Source organism: Thermobia domestica, chromosome 1 (genome assembly GCF_964235325.1).
Source record: "Thermobia domestica chromosome 1, izTheDome1.hap1.1, whole genome shotgun sequence".
NCBI lineage: Eukaryota > Metazoa > Arthropoda > Insecta > Zygentoma > Lepismatidae > Thermobia > Thermobia domestica.
In genome coordinates this window covers 67,310,325-67,330,049 of record NC_137454.1, presented here as the reverse complement: position 1 = coordinate 67,330,049, position 19,725 = coordinate 67,310,325, and the positions used below count along the sequence as shown (strand labels likewise).

Here is a 19,725-nt window from a genome sequence, read left to right as displayed (position 1 = left end):
TATTATTATTATTATTATTATTATTATTATTATTTAAATATCCTCCCAATACAAATGTTAAAAAATAAAGTAATAGGACATCTTTTAATTTTTAATTTTACTTCTTTTTTTAAAAAAAGAAGAAAATCTGACCCCTATGCCTACTCACTTACGTATACATTGCTCAAATTTGTTCAAAGTACGTATTTCGTATCCATATAGACGGTAACTTGTTCTTTCGAAATTGAAATTTGTAATGCGTGCTCTTTCTTGTGTTCCAGCGAAATTTATGTCAATTAAGCAGAATCAATGATGTTGCCAGTGGGAGTATCGTGCCAGGGAGACCCACGATAACCAAGCTGCTCATCTGGCGTGTTGTCACGAATTTTCCCCTTAGTATATGGTTTGCTTGTACCTGGTTCATGGTAGCACCGATTAAGTAGATTTTATTGAACGAGATGTGAAGCGATGCAAGGCACCGAAATTTCTCACCACTTTACTGCTTCCCAAGTCTCAGATAGAAACAGAAGTTGAAACTACGTGTAGCCTGTAACTGTGGTGCTGAGTATTCTGTGACTATCGTGTAAATAAATCGTCACTTGCACAGCGTTTATTTGAACACATTATTCTTTTGAAAATGGCAGATACCAAGCAGGAACTAAAGAATGCAGACGATCAACAGAATTATCCAGTAGGTAACAATACTGATCCCAAGAATATACAGGAATTAACCCAATACGTAAGTAGTAGTAGTATTTTGCGCATACTGGTTCCAAGTATATAGACTGTGTTCACTATTATGACGTTATGTAGAATCATAGCATGACACTTATGAGACGATAATGTGCCTGTTAGTTTTTACTCTGGAGTTGATAAAGATAGTGTAAACCAGTATGGATGAGTGAACATCAAAATGTAACAAGACTTTTATTTTCGTATTAGAAATGAAAAAGAACAAACGGTTAGTTTCCGGTGCTGGTTAAAAATTACGTGCAGGTATACTTTCGGCACGGCATTACTTCTGTATCACCTGACCACACCAAGATTAAAAAAAAAAAAAGACTATTATTTAGTTTCTCCCTCAACATACTAGGTTGTGACTGTGGCTCACTTGGTAGTGATACTGTTCGAAATACAGTGTGGACTTATCAAACTAAATGCATAAAACACAAACCAGTTTGTACTAGGTGGCCACTAAAAAGCACGAATGCTATCTAACCGAGTCAGAGCAGGAGCGTCCCGGTGGGTATACCCATAAACAAGGATAGGGGAAAAACACTTTAATGTCATAAAATGCATGGCTTATGTGTTGCCTAGCTTTGGGGAAGATACTAAATGCCATCCGAAAAAGTACCAAAATGTACTAAATTAATTTAGATTAGATTATGTTTGGTTGGATTTTCCTCTTCTTTTCTGTAGTTTCCATTCGTTTCTACATTTACGACAAACTAGTGCCTTTCACACAATTTCAACAGATGACACTCCTTAATTTTGTACAACTTCATGAAACTCAAACGGAATATGTTACAGTCTTATCACTTATGCATCATTTCCACACTGCCTTTCCGATAAATCATAAGTGTACTTCGCCAGATAGTCCGCCTCCACATATAGTACTGCTTACAACATAAGAAACAACTAACAACGGGTATTTTCTTAACTTCAGCTATTCCCCTGGCCTGACTTTTACTCACTTTTCCTTACAAACCAAAATAAATTCTCCATTTCATCTCGTAAATTTTCTAAAATTAGTGTGGAGATACAACAGTTACCCTTCGGCACCCACTCGAAATAATTGTTGAAAAATTATAATTCTTTCACTAATTTCCTTATTGTCTCCTAAATGATTTGCACTGGGTGACATGAAAATATTACTTGGCATAGGTAAAATTCAATGGGGCCATCAAATTGTTGAAAATATACGATTCTTTTACGATTTACGTATAAATACGGCGTCCGGATGTATGGCACAAAACTACAGTGCTAAAAACCAGGGTTGGCAAGAACCATGGTTTTATTGAAAAACACAAAAAAACAGTTTTTTTTATTTAAACTTTTTTTTTTTTTTTTTTTTTTTAAGATTTGCTGTATGTATTTATATCATATATGGACAGAAATAAGTTTGTTTCGCCTTGGTGTTATTTTGCAACAACCGGGTTATGCTGAAAGGGATTACATAAGCTTAAAACGGAATTCAATCCGTTTCTCGGCTTATATCCGAAAGAAATTGTCCTCCATTTGAACTCGAAACCGGGACTAATTGGCCACAAATGCAATACGTCTGCCAACTCACTCATGAAGGATTCTGATAAAAATACATTGTACTTATCTTTATATACTTGTTAATATAGTTGTCTAATTGTCAAGAGTCATTACAAAAGGACAAAAAGATAAACTATTGCACAAGTGAAACCATTATACAGAATTACATATGGACAGTTTAAAAATATTGCAGAATACAGAAGAACTAATTCAGTCCAAGTTAGTTCACTGTGACTTTTATTAGTCCAAGTTAAAGAAATAATACGAATTATTTGAGTTCACTTTGGCTCTGACCTATTTATATATAAATAGATACCAAAGATACTTCTGATTTCAATAAATGCCTCTCGTCGTGTTTTTATGACCCCCACCCCCAAAACGGCATTTCAGTGTATTTTATCAATAGTAAACTAAACATTATTAAAACAAAACAATATTTAGAATTTTTCTTTGATTGCAGTTGCACAACAATAATAACAAGCTATAAGAAAAAATCACAAAAGGAACATTCATAAATTTATATATATATAAAGTTGTTTTTGTAGTATAATCTCTTTGAGTAATGAATGGAGAATTTAGGTCTGAATATAATACAAATATTATACGGGATTGAAACGTGATAACCCACAAATGTGTGTTCATCAAGATTTTACGAACTTTTTTTTTTTTTTTTTTTTTTTTAAACAGCTGATTGAAACCACCTTGGTTTGAACCAGCCAACCCTGCTACAAACAGACGCGTAAGCGAGGGTTGTGAAAACAAGTAGGTTTTGCCAATGATACAAGATTCAATAGCACTTGTCATGGTTTCATATTAGTTGCGCTTCACATGTATAGCGGCATTTATTCCGTGGTCGTCCGCCTAAATTTCGATACGAAAATTTAAGTCATCAATTTTAAGGACCGCTTTAAAAGGTTATAACACAGTAGGGTAGGGTAGAGTACTGTAAGGTAGGGATAAGTAGGGTCGGGTTAGGGATATTTATACCCCTTTTGTTAAAATTAATAAGAGTGTAATTTCTCGTCTCTGCGTAAGAATACCAAATACATCGTCTATGTACACCTTCTACCATGTTCACAATACAAATGATCGTCAATTTCCAACAGTCAAGCATGTGGTAACCTTGCGGGAAGTAGTTCCCTCCGCTTGCCAAATAGTTCTGTTTTTTAATCGCTTATATAAAAATTAAATATAACTTCCGCTTTCTTTTCATATTATCAAGCATACAAATGAGCAAATTATCCATTTCTTCCCGCAGAATTTTCAAAATTTTGCTAAAAACACGCGACCAACTGAGAACTTAACCGAATACAGCTTTTATGCACTGTGGAGAAGTATCTAATAGCCGTCTTTCATATGTATGTGCTCACTTATTTTATCCGTCGTAAAGTACTTGTAATTATTTTACGCTAGTAACTCTGCACTTGTAAACATAAAATACAGGTGTATTACTTTGTATTTAATTCTATCACCTGCAGAAATTTGTTCTTTAGAAATAAGTCTTTTCATGAAAAATACTGAATTTTACCTGTAAATCTTGAAAAAATGTGTGCGAAAAGTAAACAAGCATCAAAAATGGTTGACAGAAATTTGGAAATGTTTGTGAAATTTATTTATTTACAAAGACAGATGGGTATCAATCAAAGCAGTTATCTCGTTACATGGTAGTCGTGGTAATTCTATAATTATACAGCAATTACAATGTAAATAAGAGAACTTCAGTCATGAAGTCAGACAAGGGAAACTGACTACCCGGTGATTTTTATTTTGTATCTGAGCTAATCTACTACTGTACTCATTTTCTATTAGTATAAGGGTAAACTTTACAGCACCTACTCCACTTAGTATCCTTACGAGTCAAGAAAATTGACAGTATTTTCAACCAGACTTTCTTCCGGAGCATTTTGTACGAGAGGACAAATCAAAGACCTTTGTGCCGTGAAGTAGGTCCAGCATTTTAAGCCTTAGTTACCTTAGGATAGGTTCTGTTCGGTTCGGTTAGGGGTCAGTATTCCTGGACCTACTCTGTGGCACTTAACTCTAAAATCAAAACGGAAAGGAGCTGCACTGGGACACTGTTTTGGTATGTTGGTAATAGCAATTTAATTTTTCTTAGTTTTGGGATGGAGTTGGAGAAAGAAGCACTATGAGACGGACTGATTTTCCGCCTCAGTTAATTATATATTATTGTTCTCTGTACGGAAGAATGCATAAATATTTCAGTAACTTTTACACCGAAATTTCCGAAGCTTGTAAATTCCATTGCAAATATTGCGATTTGCGTTATTCAGAATGTGCGAAAGCACCCGGCACGAGACTAGCTTGCGTTAGTCAGAACTTGCGAAAGCGCACCCGGCGCGAGGCTAGCTGATCAAGGAGGACGTAACAATATGAGTATTTGTTGAGATATTACTAGCGAAAATATGCATAATTAGTGATAAATAGATTTAACGTGAAGAAGCAGCAAATGGAGTAAAAGGAATTACAAGCCATACTGAGTTTATTGTGTGCTGAAGGAACGGAGTTACTTATATAATTACAACAATATCGTAAAATATAGAAAGCCGTGTAACATCGACATGTAGACACACGTGTTTAGAAATTGCTGAAGTGATGTATCAGTGGGAGTTCGTGGCTTGTTTTACATTTTCCATCTCTTCTGCTTCATATGCAGGTAAAGTTTAGTTACTAAGTATATTCATATATATCCAAGATGTTTTGGAAGAAACTCATTTTATCTGCATGACCAGTGGGACGAACTGCATGGAAACACATTTCTAATTATATTTGAGATACTGTGATTTTCATAGAAGTATAAACAAGGAAATTCATCATCTAATATTCAGAAAGTGATAGTTTATAGTGCATATCATCATGTGGAACCTCTTGAACCAAAAGCCAGCTCTCAGGGGCTTGTGATTAAAAATTGTAAGGTCCGGGTACTGCTGATTTTTTTTTTCATATTAATCCAACGACTTCTTATTGGTGTATTGAGATAATCTATTGCATGAATCACTGTAATTTAACAAGGGATCTATTTACATGTGAGCAGTCTCGTGGCAAAATATTACAATGAGTGCTTAATTATAAACGTGTTTTCCCGCAGTGAGCTCCCACAACTTCGATAATCTTCATTCCTAATAGCTTAAACGTCTGTCCTCAACCATTAAAAATTTAACAACCAAAAGTATTTGGAAGAAATTTATGTATGTTTCTTGGTTGTGTATTGTAAGAATTTCTATATGTTTATTGCTACTTATTGCTATTATTAGTATCTAATACAGTGTATAATTTGCTTCGAAATATTCACGCTTTTATGCTAACAACGTTCTTTTGATTTGATGTTTATCGTCACTATTCCATAAACAAAGTGGGTTATGTTATTGGAGATGATATCGAAGAGTAGTTTTTATCAGATAATTTGTCAGGTTCATTCTACGTATTTCAGTGCATTTTAATCAGAATTGGCTTCAAAAAAAAGAACATACATCTCGATACTCTCTGGTCAAAAATAGGAAAGTAAGCGTTTACCATCAGTTTGGCTAAACTACCTACTCAGATTTGAGAAGTTATTACGAAATATTTCTATCACACCTGATAATTTGTTAAAGTGCACCATCAGAATACAGTGGAGTCCGTCAAGGTTATGGGCATAAATAGATGTTAATACAGTGGAGTTCCGTCTACACAGGTTACATTTCAGATGTATGAGAGGTGAGTGACGGTTGCTGAGTAAATTGCACGTACCACCAGTGAATATTTGGGTGACGGTTGCTGAATAAATCGCACGTCCCGCTGTCAGAGTAATACTGACTTGTTTTGTATTTTAAAAGTGTAATCCCGTTCGTAGTGGTTCGGAACTAATTTTTGATAGTATTACTATTTATTGTAAGTCACGACGGCTGCGCTGATACATTAATAGTAAAGCAAAGAAGTAAATGTTATCACTCTTACTGCTAATTGTGTAATTAGAGCAAATTTGTATGTGTATTGTTTCACGCTCTTATCAGAGAAACAAAGGTGTGTAAGGAAAATCATTAATATGTCCAAATTTGATAATTGAATGATGTAAAGCAGTATACTTGGCCAGTGTTATTATGTACGTCATCCTTGTCTTGTGTCCCTGAGAGTGGGTTAGTGCGTCGTCTTTCTGAAGTTGGCTAGAGCTGCATATTATTCCCCAGGTGTCAAATTTAGTCATTCATCACCTTGGATATAACAGACTTATCAGGTACAATTACGTGGAAGAAGATTAAAGGAAACTCGAAGTCTGGAAACTGAGTTGATGTTCATGGACTGTTTTTTTCTTTAATGGTTAAAAATTGACTTTTTCTTCGTTTTATTTTCCTGTTTCTCCAGACATAACCCTGTCTTATCGAAGATTTGTGAATAATAAACATATTCCAATTGATATATATATATGTTTCCAAAAATACCGATAGAATAGATAGACTGCCAACAGACTATCGAGGAATTATGTAGTAAGGTAAGATTGATTACATTTCTTATGATATTGTTTATTATAAGTTAGTAATTTCATTTGGTTGCACCAGAATGCAAGAGCCTTAAAAGGTTATCCAAGTCAAACAATTTGTAGAACGTAAGACAGTAAGTTACAACTATTTTCAACCATGAGAATAAATCGTAGTTACTAGGAAATTCCACGATTAAAGAAAGTCTTCCTTTATGCGCATACCCACATTTGTGAACATGGCTGCTCCCTACGGACGCACCTCGGAGCTATATCCCCCTACTTTATTTTACCCTGTGGCAGGTTAGGTGCAATACTAGCTTGTAGTGTCTAGGATAGAGTTTTGGATTCCTTGACATTATGATGGATAAGCTGCTTGTACAGATCAAAGAAAGTTTTGAACAAGACTTCAGATTTACACGTGTAAAAGAACATTGTTCAAAACAATTGAGCAACGTGAAAGCGGAATTCCGTACTGATTTAGTTGAGATTAGTGTGAGAATAACTACAGTATTGACCTTTCCGAGCTTTCTAAAACACTTAGATTTAATAACCATTTAGATTGGATTGGATTTGGAAGGACCTTGGATTTAATGACATGCCATTTAATTTTGTAGTCGGCAAATTTTCATTAAGTACTTTGCCCCTTGTACATCGAATGTAGGTTAGGTTAGGTTAACGTTAAGAAGAGTAGTGCTGCTTAGGTATAATCCGCTGTACTCCGTTTTTATTATTTTTATTATTATTATGGTCTTCATGTGGTATACGGATAGCAGAATGGCACACAAGGGAAATTTCTCGAACTGTGTCCAGAAATTATGGATCAGTACCACGAGGTAGTGAGTGCCATATGATGTTTATGCTATGGCATCGAAGACTTATTTTTAAAGAAGGTAATGTGTGAAAACAGGGAACCAAGAGAAGAACGTGATAGCAGTGACAATTTTTCTACCAACTGGACATACTGCCCATATCTGCATCAAACTTTCTTCACAAACCTAGCTGGTATTCCTGTGTAGTAAAGGAAGGGTGCAAGTTTACAACAGGATGTTATAAAAATGATAATTTTACGGTTAAAATGAGTGAGTGGTTATGAAAGAGGACTGTGTAGGATATGAATTTCCACTGGGGGAACATTTCTCCATGATCTAGGAAACCAGTATTTTGTGTTTACAAGTGTCAAAAACCATTACAAGTGCCATTCTACGGTTGAAAAGAATGAGTGCATATGAAGGACTGTGTAACACATTAATTTCTACCGGCGGAGTGTTTCTGCACAGTGTAGGGGACGTGTATTTTATGTTGACAAGTACGTTGTCTTTATGCAATAGAAAGTATTTTCTCAGTATCTGTTAATGCGCATATACGCTCTGTCGCTGACTAGCGTACTACATATGGATACACCCACACGCAGTCTCTGCTGCTGTGCTTCTGCCCTCACTCAGTGAGATAGAATTCTCGCTTTCGCTGACCATCTAGCACATTGGTGTTTTCTGCAAAGTCGTTTTTCTGGTATTATTTAAACACAAACAAACAATTTGCTGAGTAAAACAATATATTCACATAAAAAACTACATACGTGTTACAGTTTCACCAACTAACACTTTGGCTTCATCAGACACTATGAGATACATGAGAAATGTGCAATCTTGTTTGTATATAAGACTGCACATTTCTCATGTATCTCATAGTGTCTGATGAAACCAAAGTGTTAGTTGGAGAAACTGTAACACGTATGTAGCTTTTTATGTGAATATATTGTTTTGCTCAGCAAATAGTTTGTTTGTGTTTAAGTATATACAAAGCAAAGCTTCTACTTATGGAAAATATGGCATTATGTTTGGACACGCAATTATCCTTGTAATTTGGGGAAGTCGTCCTAAAACGAATCTGCTCCCATGAATGCAATTCCTGCCCTGAGAAACAGTTTCTAAGGCCCTACGAGTGAATTTCGTAGTGAAATCTTTATATAAAAGAAGAAATACTGACTGGCTGATGAACGCCCAGGCCAAACCGCTTAAATTAGAAACTTGAAATTTTGACAGCGTTTATGAATTGTAACTTAAAATGCCACTAAGAAAAGATTTTTGGAATTTCGGCGGGAAAGGAAGTGATAATTAATATATACTAGCAGACACAGTTAGATACTTTTTTTCCTGGAAATTGCAAAGTCCTCAAAACTCTCACTTCTGTTCTTGGAGACATTTGTTAGAGATTTATGATGCCTGTTATCTGAAAACCAACGTTGTCACATTCCTCTGTTGTCCCTTTCTTTTATCTTCCATTCATTGCTTTTTTCAAAAATGCTGAATTTTGTTCAGTTTATGAAAGGTTACGGAAGTACGGCAACATTGAAGAGAATGACAGCGCACGTGCTGCTTAAGATGAGCCCTGAGTTGTGTGGGGGAAATGGGTAGTGGTTGGGGCAAGAGATCTCTAAGTTTGTCTCCAACAGTAGTAAAGTATCCATATCTCGAAATTTTAGAGACCTGCAATTTGATATATGGATTTCCCATTTAAAATAATTAGATATGTGTTTCACTGCTGTTAAGGAAAGTAACAATAGTGGGGGTGAAATTGTTAAAATAAGATAGTCGTATCTCGAAATGCTTTAAGGTTAGACGCGGTGGCTCAGTGGTAGAGCGTTGACCTCTGGTGCATGAGGTTCCTGGTTCGATCCCAGATTGTGCGAAGTGAACTTTGTAATGGACAAACACCATGTGCTTGGGTTTGTTTCCTCGGAGTTCTCCCACTTTCTTCATTACACCATTTTCTTCATTTCCCATCATCGTCTCCTTTAGCTTAGCCGGCATAACTGTGAGACGTAAAACTTAAAGATTTGATTTCATGTGTTATTTAGGCTTTTCGTTTAATAATGAAAGACGTGTTTCATCGTTTTTTCCATATTTCCCCTACAAGGGAAGAATTAAGTCAGTAGAAAAAAGCAAAGGGTTGTGGAATGCAATTGTTGAAATAAGATGGTCATATCTCGAAATCCTTTAACCCTTTCGAGACAGGGCCATTTTTGGCGTTTTTATAGACTTCAAGTTAATGAATTATAACTCAAAGACTATTTATTTTAAAGATGTGACTGTATATTCACATTGCACTGTGCACTTGATTTCGTGAGTCAGACATTATTACATTTATCTTAAAATGTGTACAATACTGTACATATTTTATTTTCTATAATAAATTATTAAAATGTGTGGTACAAAACATAAGAAAGAAATGTTTATTAAGTACTGACCTGTACCAAGAGGTCAGAAGAAATGAATAAGTGCTGTTTTTGGAATAAAAATTGTATTTTTAATGATAAGGGTGATTCAGGAAGTATTTAATGAATGCTTTTTTTTGTTGTTGTTTGTTTGTTTTGTTATTTGATGTGCCCATTAGGCCGGATAGTTGATACTCTATTGTATTAATATAAAGTTATTTCAGATTTCATAAAAATAGGCATTTATAGGCACTAGCTATACATTGAAGTAGGAAGAATAGGCCAAATAAAATTTACTGTAGGCATTCTGTGACACCCTAAAACAAATTTTTGTCCTTTATAATATATCTAACATAAAGGAACGATACGATTGGGCGGCAAAAGAAGAACAGTATTATTTCCAATAAGGATATGGAATCTGTGACAGTATAACAGAGTTTTCAGTGACCAGTTAAGAACGAACACCGAAGCAGCTCATCGTGGTCTGCTTTGCGCCCAAACGGCCGCGCCTAAACCTCTGCCCCCAAACGTTCTGATCCGTGTTCGACTGGCGTAAGTTGAATTGCGTTCGTACGTATAGGTACGAATTTATAAACATAAATTTCGGAAAATTTCAAATTTTATACCCGAAAATAGGGATATTTTAGTTTCCCTAGTTCGCAACACGTAATGGTTAACGTACTAACATAATGAGCCGGTGATTCAGGTTCGATTTCCAGCCCAGTCGCGCATTTTCTTTCTACCAAATTCAATGTAGTTTTTCCTGTAGCAAAAGTTTGGTGTTTAAAAAAGTCAGTGTTGTTGTTGGTTTTTACTTGCAATTGATAATAAGAGTGAAGAAAGTGTTATAATCACAAGGAAAGAAAGAAAGAAAAACGTAGAGGCCCTATCATTCAACTTCACATCGTACACCTTTCAACAAGAGGTAGGAAGGGATGCCATATTCTTCTCCCGTGAAAAAAAAAAGAAAAGAAAAGAAAAGAAAAGCATTTTATTAGTAACCAAAGATCCAAAATTACTGCTTTCTCAAGAACCATGCTAAAAATTTTCTTCATATTTCATAGATAAATGTTATAATAATAGATATACAGTACATCAGGATTCAATTAAGAAAATGAGAGCGAGGAATTTAGTATAATGTTTGTAAGTGTCTGATGTGTAATATTTGTTAATGTAAAGTGTAATGTTTGTTAGTGTCTGATGAAGACAACGTTAAGTTGTCGAAACCGTTACACTATAATTTAGTTTTTAATAAACAAGCGTATATACTCTGGTCAGAAGTGTTTATTATTTCTTTCGTGAGTTCCAGAGTCGTGATGGCTAGAGTTGAATGTTTGTAACCTTGGCATCTTTGTAATGAATGTCCCTTACAATTTAAACAAAACTACAGGGTGTGAGAGTAGTTCATAAATTAGTAGATTGCGATACTAGCGCCAAACTATTTGATGGATGGTTTTAACTGCGTAGTCATTGATTCCATAGTAAATGCTATTGATAGCAGCTGCATAGGCTGATGGAAAGTTTTTTTTTTAATTAGATATAAACAAACTTCTTTTTGTTAGAGATCGCATTTTTAAGCAAATTTATAATAAATAATATTTTGCGTACCATAGTATTGCATAATTTTTATTTTTCTTGACAATGTTTGAGCTCATTAAGCTTTATCTGTCATTGGGTCAGTTTCCAAGTGTAGAATTCAACGGGAAGCTTACATCTTCTGTAGGTGAAAAGTATTCCCCAAGATATCCTTAAATTTGCTGTGCATCTGAGGAAAATCACTTAATTATATCAACAAGTGAGTTTCATTTTACAGTATAAAACTACACTAGACTTCCAAACTATGGGAATTCAATACTCGAAGTTAGTACTTCTATAACTACTGGTCGCAGTAGATTAATGAGATCAAAGATAGAACCTATTCCTCGGACGCTGAATCCATATAAAAAAACATTATTCACTGTGCCTTGCTGTTTATGTTCTATGGCGATTAATTTAAACCAAATTTCGGATTGAATAGAGGATTAAGGAATGAGACAGAACCTACTCCTGGGAAGCTGAATCGATTGCAAAAGAAACTGCATTTCGATATCTCGGGCCGTTTTTACTGTACGAAAATTTGTAGTGAAACTGGAGCCACACCCGGTTTTATAGAGTATTGTGGGTTGTATGTACTCTTGAGACCCTGCATCGATTGCAGAAAACCGCTTGCCGCTATGTTACAATTTTTGTTCTATGACGATAAATGTTGAAACAGGAAGTCGTTAATTTGAACCTTTTCCGGTTTGAATAGAGGGTTAACGGAGAAGGCGGAATTTATTCTTGGGAAGCTGAATCTATTACACACACACACACACACACACACACACACAAAAAAAAAGCATTTCAATATCTCTTTGCTCTATGGAAATGAGTATTGAAACAGGAAGTAGTAGTAAATTTCAGTCACTTGTTGAAACATTGAATCGATTGCAGAAAATCACTTGCCGCTATATATTACAATTTCTGTTCTGTGACGAGAAGTATTGAAACAGGAAATCGTTAATTTGAACAGAGAGTAACCAACGATGGAATCTATTCTTGGGACGCTGAATCGACTGCAAAAAAATCGCATCTCAATATGTCTTACCGTTTTTGCTCTGATAGCTGTTGACAGACTATCGGACGGACAAAGCGGATTAAAAATCTATAAGACTCCCTACAGTTATGCATAGTTTGGAAGTCTAAAAATATTTAAAATATTAAGTGAAAAGTATGTAGCTCGCTGTAAACATCAAAAGTTAGTCACCGCCTGTTCAATTTTACACCTGAAAACTGATTAAATGAAAGTTGAAGTCTTGTCCACTGAAATATCGTGACGGAAAAAAAAAAAAAAAAAAAAAACGTGATACATAAGATGAACAAACTATTCCTTATTACAAAACGTTTTCTTCACAATAACTCAGGATGGTATGACGATTAACAGCTAAAATGAAAGTTGTGCATTAATGATTAAAGGTTTACCTGAAAGCTCTTCCCGCTTATCTAGTGGCTACCACGCGCACTTTCTGTGGTCCCGGTGAGAACATTAAAATTCGAACGCATTACGGTAGTTCGGATTCCACCTGAAGGTGTAGATTGACATCTCATATGGCCTCGGAACTGAAAAGGGACACTAAACTTCAACAGACAAAACAAAACTTTTGAAGACTTATAAGCTATGATTAATTTCAAAGCTGTTCTTGTAGTTGCACCATATATTATAAGATGTAGCTTAACTACATTTAGAAGACGCCTGTTTCATGACAATTACGATGCGACCAAAAGAGTAACCAAGATGTCGAAATTAATAATCACTTACAAGTAATTCTTAAGGCATTTCATGTTGGGTCTTTAATCACTAGTGTAAATGTGCCTATTGCAAACTATAAGTTATGTGTGCTGATTATTTATATGAAGATACTATGTGCGTTTTTATTTCTTCTTTTTTTCCAGGTACAAAGCTTACTTCAGCAGATGCAAGACAAGTTCCAGACAATGTCAGATCAGATCATAACAAGAAATATCCTTTTTTTATACAAGTCGTACTACTCGATAGAGAGTATTGCGTCAGAATGATACTATTCTTTTAGTACTTAATGTTTGGTTAGTCGAAGGTTATTTTATTAACAATTAGCATCCAGTAAACTGTAAAAACAAAATACAAAAACAGTAGGACTAAAAAATATAGGCATTCAAATACATATCCATATAGTCGTCGTACGCATTCGAACCTTTGTCACGAGACACGTTTTTCAGTATCGTTACCTCAAAGATAGTTCTCGCCAATGTGATAAATCAGTCTCTACTATGGGTACACAGTACTGAAATGCACATCAACTAAACGCAGTTGATTGCCCACTTCGCAGTAATTAAAGTTTCTGAAAAACCCTTGTTCCCGAAAGTTTATTGTAAATTCAGGGAGATTTTACTCAAAATAATAATGCCAGAAATTCCAAGAGTGAAAAATGTTCGAGTGGACAGCGAATGAAAGTCAGGATCTCCGGCTTATCATGCTGTTGCATTCACAAGCATGCTGCTGGCTAAATAAATATTTTCTCTTTAGGTCTGTGTTCAGCTATTGTCTATATTATAGAACACATGTGACGGTTGAACCAGAGTCACGGAAGGAATTAATCCACTCTTTGTCACACCAAGTCCTCTGTAGGTGCAAGTATTTTTGCTTTCTTTCTTTTTTTGAAATTAACGACGATTTTAACGTTTAATTTTACAGATTTCTTCTAATCTTTTTAAATGTCTCTCACTCTGTGGAAATTAAATTTTGTATTATGTGTTTTTAATATTTGAAAATGATGAAACTTAATTTAAATTTAAGTAATAATGACCTTATAAAACAAGGAACATTAAGTAGACTCAAAGAAGAAAACAGTAAAATCAAACCATTAAAGTTCCCATTCTCTTTAAGAAACTGACAAAAATAATTTTATATACAAATCAGTGCCCTGAAAACGAAGGTACAACTAGTCTTATAATTTTCCAAAGTGAAAATGTTCGACTGGACCGAGAACCGAATCCGGATCTCCGAGGTGTTTTTCTAATTAGAAAGCACACTTACCGCACTGCGTGGTAAATCAAAAACCTGAGTTTGATTCCCGTTTCAATCGAACATTTTTCACTTCTGAAATTTCATTAAATTCGCATCTGTGACAGAAAGTAAATTTTTCCTGTATTTTCTATATAATGTGGTGAGAGTTCCATTAAACTTTACCACAGTAGGGTTTATATACGCCCTCATTTTATACTGGTTTGTCCCTTATTACGAGATTGTATCCTGGCGTCCCGACAAAATTCTTCAGGACGCAGAATTGCCCCATAATTTGTGTTTAACATTTCCATTCTTAAATTTAATGGGTGTAATTGCCAAGAAATTGATAGCTCTCGTCATAAACATGTCATATCAATTGGCTTGGCAATACTGTTACGTTGCGGGAATAATGCCACTGGCAAACGCGGTATTAACTAAGCACTGCTTACTTGATATGACACTGATCTGCTATGAAGCGAAATTAATTGTACTATTTTGTATGCCTTCAAAATGCTGAAGAAAAAATGTGTTCTGACAGAAAAGCTAAGAACTGAATACCCTCTTATTATACCGTGTAATGGAAAATCGTATTTTTTCCTCGTATTTCCCCCGCCCCCTAAAATATATGAACTATATCCAACAGTGCTGTTATTGGTCGATAGAAAGTTCAGTGGATTCAAGCACTGAAGGAGCACTAAAAGATAGGTCGCGTATATGTGTTAAAGAAAACAATGTTAGCATAGATATAAGAAGTTTAGGATGCTTCGAAACGAATTTGAGAAAACTATTCCAATTGAGCTTATTAAGAGTATGAGGGAAAGAAGAAGAAAGACTTGGTTTCGAATCTGTAATGAAATATACGATAATGAGAAGTAACCAAGATATTTCTTGAGAGAGAACAATGATAACATTAATTGAAATTTAACTGAAAATTTGTACTCAGATTACAGAACCTTGATTTCATATCGCAGGCAACAAAGTAATGGATCAAACGCTAAACAGAAGGTAGTATGGACGAACAAATAAGGAAATTGAGGGGGAACAATTTGGATTTAGGATGGGTACAGGTGAAAGGATTGTCCCACGATTATGTCCTTTATGCTAAAGAAACAGAATGAGTAATGGCATATGAGAGGTATTATTTATTTAATAAGAGTAACCGGTGAAAGATGTATAGATAACGGCGACTGTTTGTAGTTCTTATTAATCTGTGAACTAGAGAATAATGATAATACTGACGAAAGTTGAGTTGGGATGAAAGAATCGAAGATATAAGCAACTTATATTTGAACCAGTAAGTATAGGGTTGCCAAATTTAATAAACGAAAGACCAGGACACTAATCTCAGGCTATATATAAGGTCAGGGTTCCTACTCATTTGGTCAGAATCAATTAATTACCTATTTTCCCCAGGTCACTAATCACAGTTTTCCAGTTCATTCTATACACATTTAACACAAATGAAGCACTACAAGGGATGTATAAAGAATGTGAAAAGGTAACATAGGGAGAGCTGCCTGGTGTCCTTTACTCCGAACTCCAATTTGGTTTTGTTTAACAGGTCCTAAATATTATATAAATTACGACATATTTATGATTGAAGAGATACTTTTCTTTCTAAGTCAGAAACACAATTCTAAAAGAAATACAAATTTAGCAAGGAAAGAAGTACATTTACGGTAAATACAGAAAGATAAACAAAAAATAAATCTCTTTAACCGCTTAACTTAATATCACGAATTATCTCGGGATTTTTATTTTGCCTATAAATTATGATAACGAGAACATTTGTGCAGAGCAAAAAAGACTGACTGTAAATTTAAACAACAAATTCTTACGTTGCTTGCATTCGGCTAAGTACATAGGTGTCCGCTAGATGTTGCCAACTTTCATTTCAGCAGTTTTAGCTAGTAATTTTCGGTTCAGGCAATTAATTATTCACATAATGACCTTAGTAAAATAATACATGCACATTGTATCAAAAATTAGCTTTACTGCTTTTTTTTTCTTCGAAATAATGGTATTTGCTTGCATATTACAAATTTTTGCAATATAAATTGAATGAAATGTTTAATTATACTGCTCTTGTTTTTCACGCTTTGTAGAGAACATTAATAGTAGCCTATATTCCATTGGGTATTACAGCCTTCTATACAGAAATAAATATTTAAACACTGTTGGGCTTTTGTATAATATTCTAGTATAATTTGGTAATACTTATTGTAGAACGTACATTTTCGGGATTTTAATAATTTTTTTGTGGGAAGTTTCATCCTCAATTTTCATGAGCCTAAATTTCAATAACTTGAACAAACTGTATACAACATGTTGTAAATATTCGTTTTATTTTTATTTACACTAATGTCTTCAAAACGTAACACCAACAATAAAATACCTATTTTTATATCTTGAACGAGTATACTCGTGGTTTTAAAATTGTCAGTTTTCAAATGCCTATTTTGAGCCTCAATTTTGTGTAATTTTAATAGTATCTATTTTCACTCACTTTTACATTCAATGTAGAACAAAAGTAACAAATAAAAAAATAAATTTGGAACGTTTTTTGCGAAAAAAAAATTATAAGTTAAGCGGTTAAAGTCTTAAGGTTCTCCAAAAGTCCGACAGATAAAAAACCCAGTATCAAAATTAAACAAGAGATATACCTTTAGGTGTTTAAACTGCCACTTCTTGTGCTAGACTGTTGTAAGTTGTTACGAAATTTAACCTGAAAATTACTGAAGATCTGATTTCACTCTACACCTAAAATTGTTCGTAAGATGACGGCAGACAGGACGAAATAGACAATTTAAATTTGGTTAACATGCAGCGACTGAGAGCAGTACCACCATTGTTGATTAAAATTTCAACAATAAAGCAGTTCTGCGCTGGCGATTGAAGTATAAAATGACTAGTACAAGCCCACCATCGAAAAAAAAAAGTTTTCCATTGAAAGTGATATTCAAGAAATTACTGCCATAACATATGCCCTCTTTGAATATTTTTAAATCTTTTTTTTTTTCTCTCTCTCTCCTCTGAAAGCTAAACAACCCATAGGACGAAAGAACGGATGCGATTTTCAAACTCCTTGTTTGTTTAGTAAAATTAATTAGCTACATAAATCTTCCGAAAACGTTCCGTTTTTTAGGTGAGACATACTAGTTCTTCCAGGTTGATTTTTTTCAATCTGAAGTAGGAAAACCGGGACAAACAGGCGTCCCGAAAGCCTTTTTTTCGGGACAGTTAATTCTTTCACTACAAACCGGGACGTCTGGCTGACCTAGTTAATGAGTGAGAAAAAAAAATAACATGGAAACGCAATTAGGAGTAAACTTGACAGTCATGTTGCCTCTTACCAACTGGGGAAGGAATTTTAAACGGCGAGTCTCCATATGATTAATGGAGTAACTATCCAATATGGCGTGTTTAGTCTACGACCCATTCTACATTAGTTAGACTAACACCCATGTTCTTTTTACGTTAAACTTGCTAAAGTGATAGATCAATAGCAACTAGAAACTATATTAACCCTCCTCGCGTCCACAATTCATTTAAGTCCAGTTCCGCAGGTGTTATGTTAATAGAAGTGCGAAAGCATAAATTTTACTCTTTACATGGTAAAGCTTATCCTATGTTAGTTTTATTATTACTGCCCCCAGCAGTAATTCGCTGTTCGTTTCTTTATACTTAACCGAAACATAGTAAGCATAACAAATCCTGTTTTTGTACTGCATGGTATTACTGGTAATTTGTATAAGGATGTCGTTAGTTTTTTTTTTTTTTTAAAAAAAGAAAGAAAACAAAACTTTTAATACATAAACACACCATATGATAATTAAAAACATGTATAGAGATACGAAATTAATACTACCCGTGCATAATACGCGTACTGCCCACCCCCATTGATATGTTGACAAAAAGCACTATACACACCAAAATATGTTAAATAGTAAATCATGTGTAGTTATTGTTTTTGCTTTCCTTAACAAACTTACTAGATGAAATGGGCAACAGAATAGACGATTTGGAGAAAAATATCGCCGATTTGATGACTCAAGCTGGTGTGGAAGGCCCCGACAAGTAAAAGAAAGAAACAACTGCTTTCATATTTCGAAGATCACACCTCACAGTCTCGTACGGAGCTACAGGAGTTGTGCTGGTGAATTTTTTATTGTATGTGAACTTTGTTCCAGTAGAAGGCACAGTTCTTGCATCTTTACCAGCAGACCACGTGAATAGGACGACTATTTTTGTACCAGTTTTTATGTTAATCAGAAATGATGTGTTCAGCCGACGAAAGACATTGGCATTGAAAGAAACGAAAATATCAACCTCAATTGTTTTTAGTCCTGTATTGAATGGAATCAGACTATACATTTACACAGGCATATAATCTTATTTAAGTATGTTAACAAAAGCAGTTGGTAATTTGTATATTATTCCATTGTATATAATAGTGTGATTTGGTTCCTTTAGATGTTACATTGTATGGTATAGCTAGTAATATTCTATTGTTTAATTTTTATGTGAAATTTGATATTCGACAATCTTGTAATTAATACCAATATTATTATTGCGTTGATACTTGTAATTGCACAAAGTTTACTGTGAATGTTGTAATAAAAACATGATTACTTTCTACTGTTCCAATCAAGCTTTTTCATTTTTCTAGTTTTTCTTTCTAAAAAAACATTTTTAATCTATACTTATGTCACGAAAGGGTAAGTACATTACTTTATGCTGTGATTTAGACCGTAACTCGTTTACATCAAGTAACTTATTCCACTGAACTAAGTTCTCTTTAATAGCGTGGTACATAGGTATGCTTGATGGTATAAAGATATGCTTGCTATATGGTGTGATCAACTGAAACCCGTTTCAGACAGTATCTGCAAAAGTGGTAATGTATTTAAGTACCTTTTATACATAAAGTACAGGCATCATGAGTGCGTCAAAAAAAGTCACCTTAAGCATTCAAACGTTTGTCCCATTCTGTGACCAATCTACGAATGTCGTCCGTGTAAAATGTGGAAGGTTGGCGGCCGTTACCTCGTTATCTAAATGAAACTTCCGACCTTTCAACTCGTTTAAAAGAACAAAGATATGAAAGCGAAAGGTTAGGGCTGTACGAAAATTTTCCAATTGAATCTTCAGAACAAGTTCTAAACATCATGTGCAACATGGGAACGGGCATTCTTTTGCAACATAATTACCCCAGAAGTCAATAAATCAGGTGTT

The 19,725-nt window shown here is 34.6% G+C and overlaps 1 protein-coding gene across 2 annotated transcripts; it reads left to right on the top strand.

Annotated features, from left to right (window-relative positions):
- Positions 1–392: 392 nt before the first annotated feature.
- On the top strand, positions 393–19,137 carry LOC145685715 (uncharacterized). Of its 2 annotated transcripts, none has more exons than XM_081758181.1 (3): positions 393–670; positions 13,401–13,467; positions 18,483–19,137. In XM_081758181.1, the coding sequence occupies exons 1-3, from the start codon at positions 617–619 to the stop codon at positions 18,569–18,571; spliced, it is 210 nt and encodes a 69-aa protein (XP_081614307.1). In that variant the 5' UTR covers positions 393–616; the 3' UTR covers positions 18,572–19,137. The 2 variants fall into 2 exon arrangements, with proteins under 2 accessions (XP_081614307.1, XP_081614297.1); XM_081758171.1 differs by having other exon boundaries at positions 446–718.
- Positions 19,138–19,725: the final 588 nt, after the last annotated feature.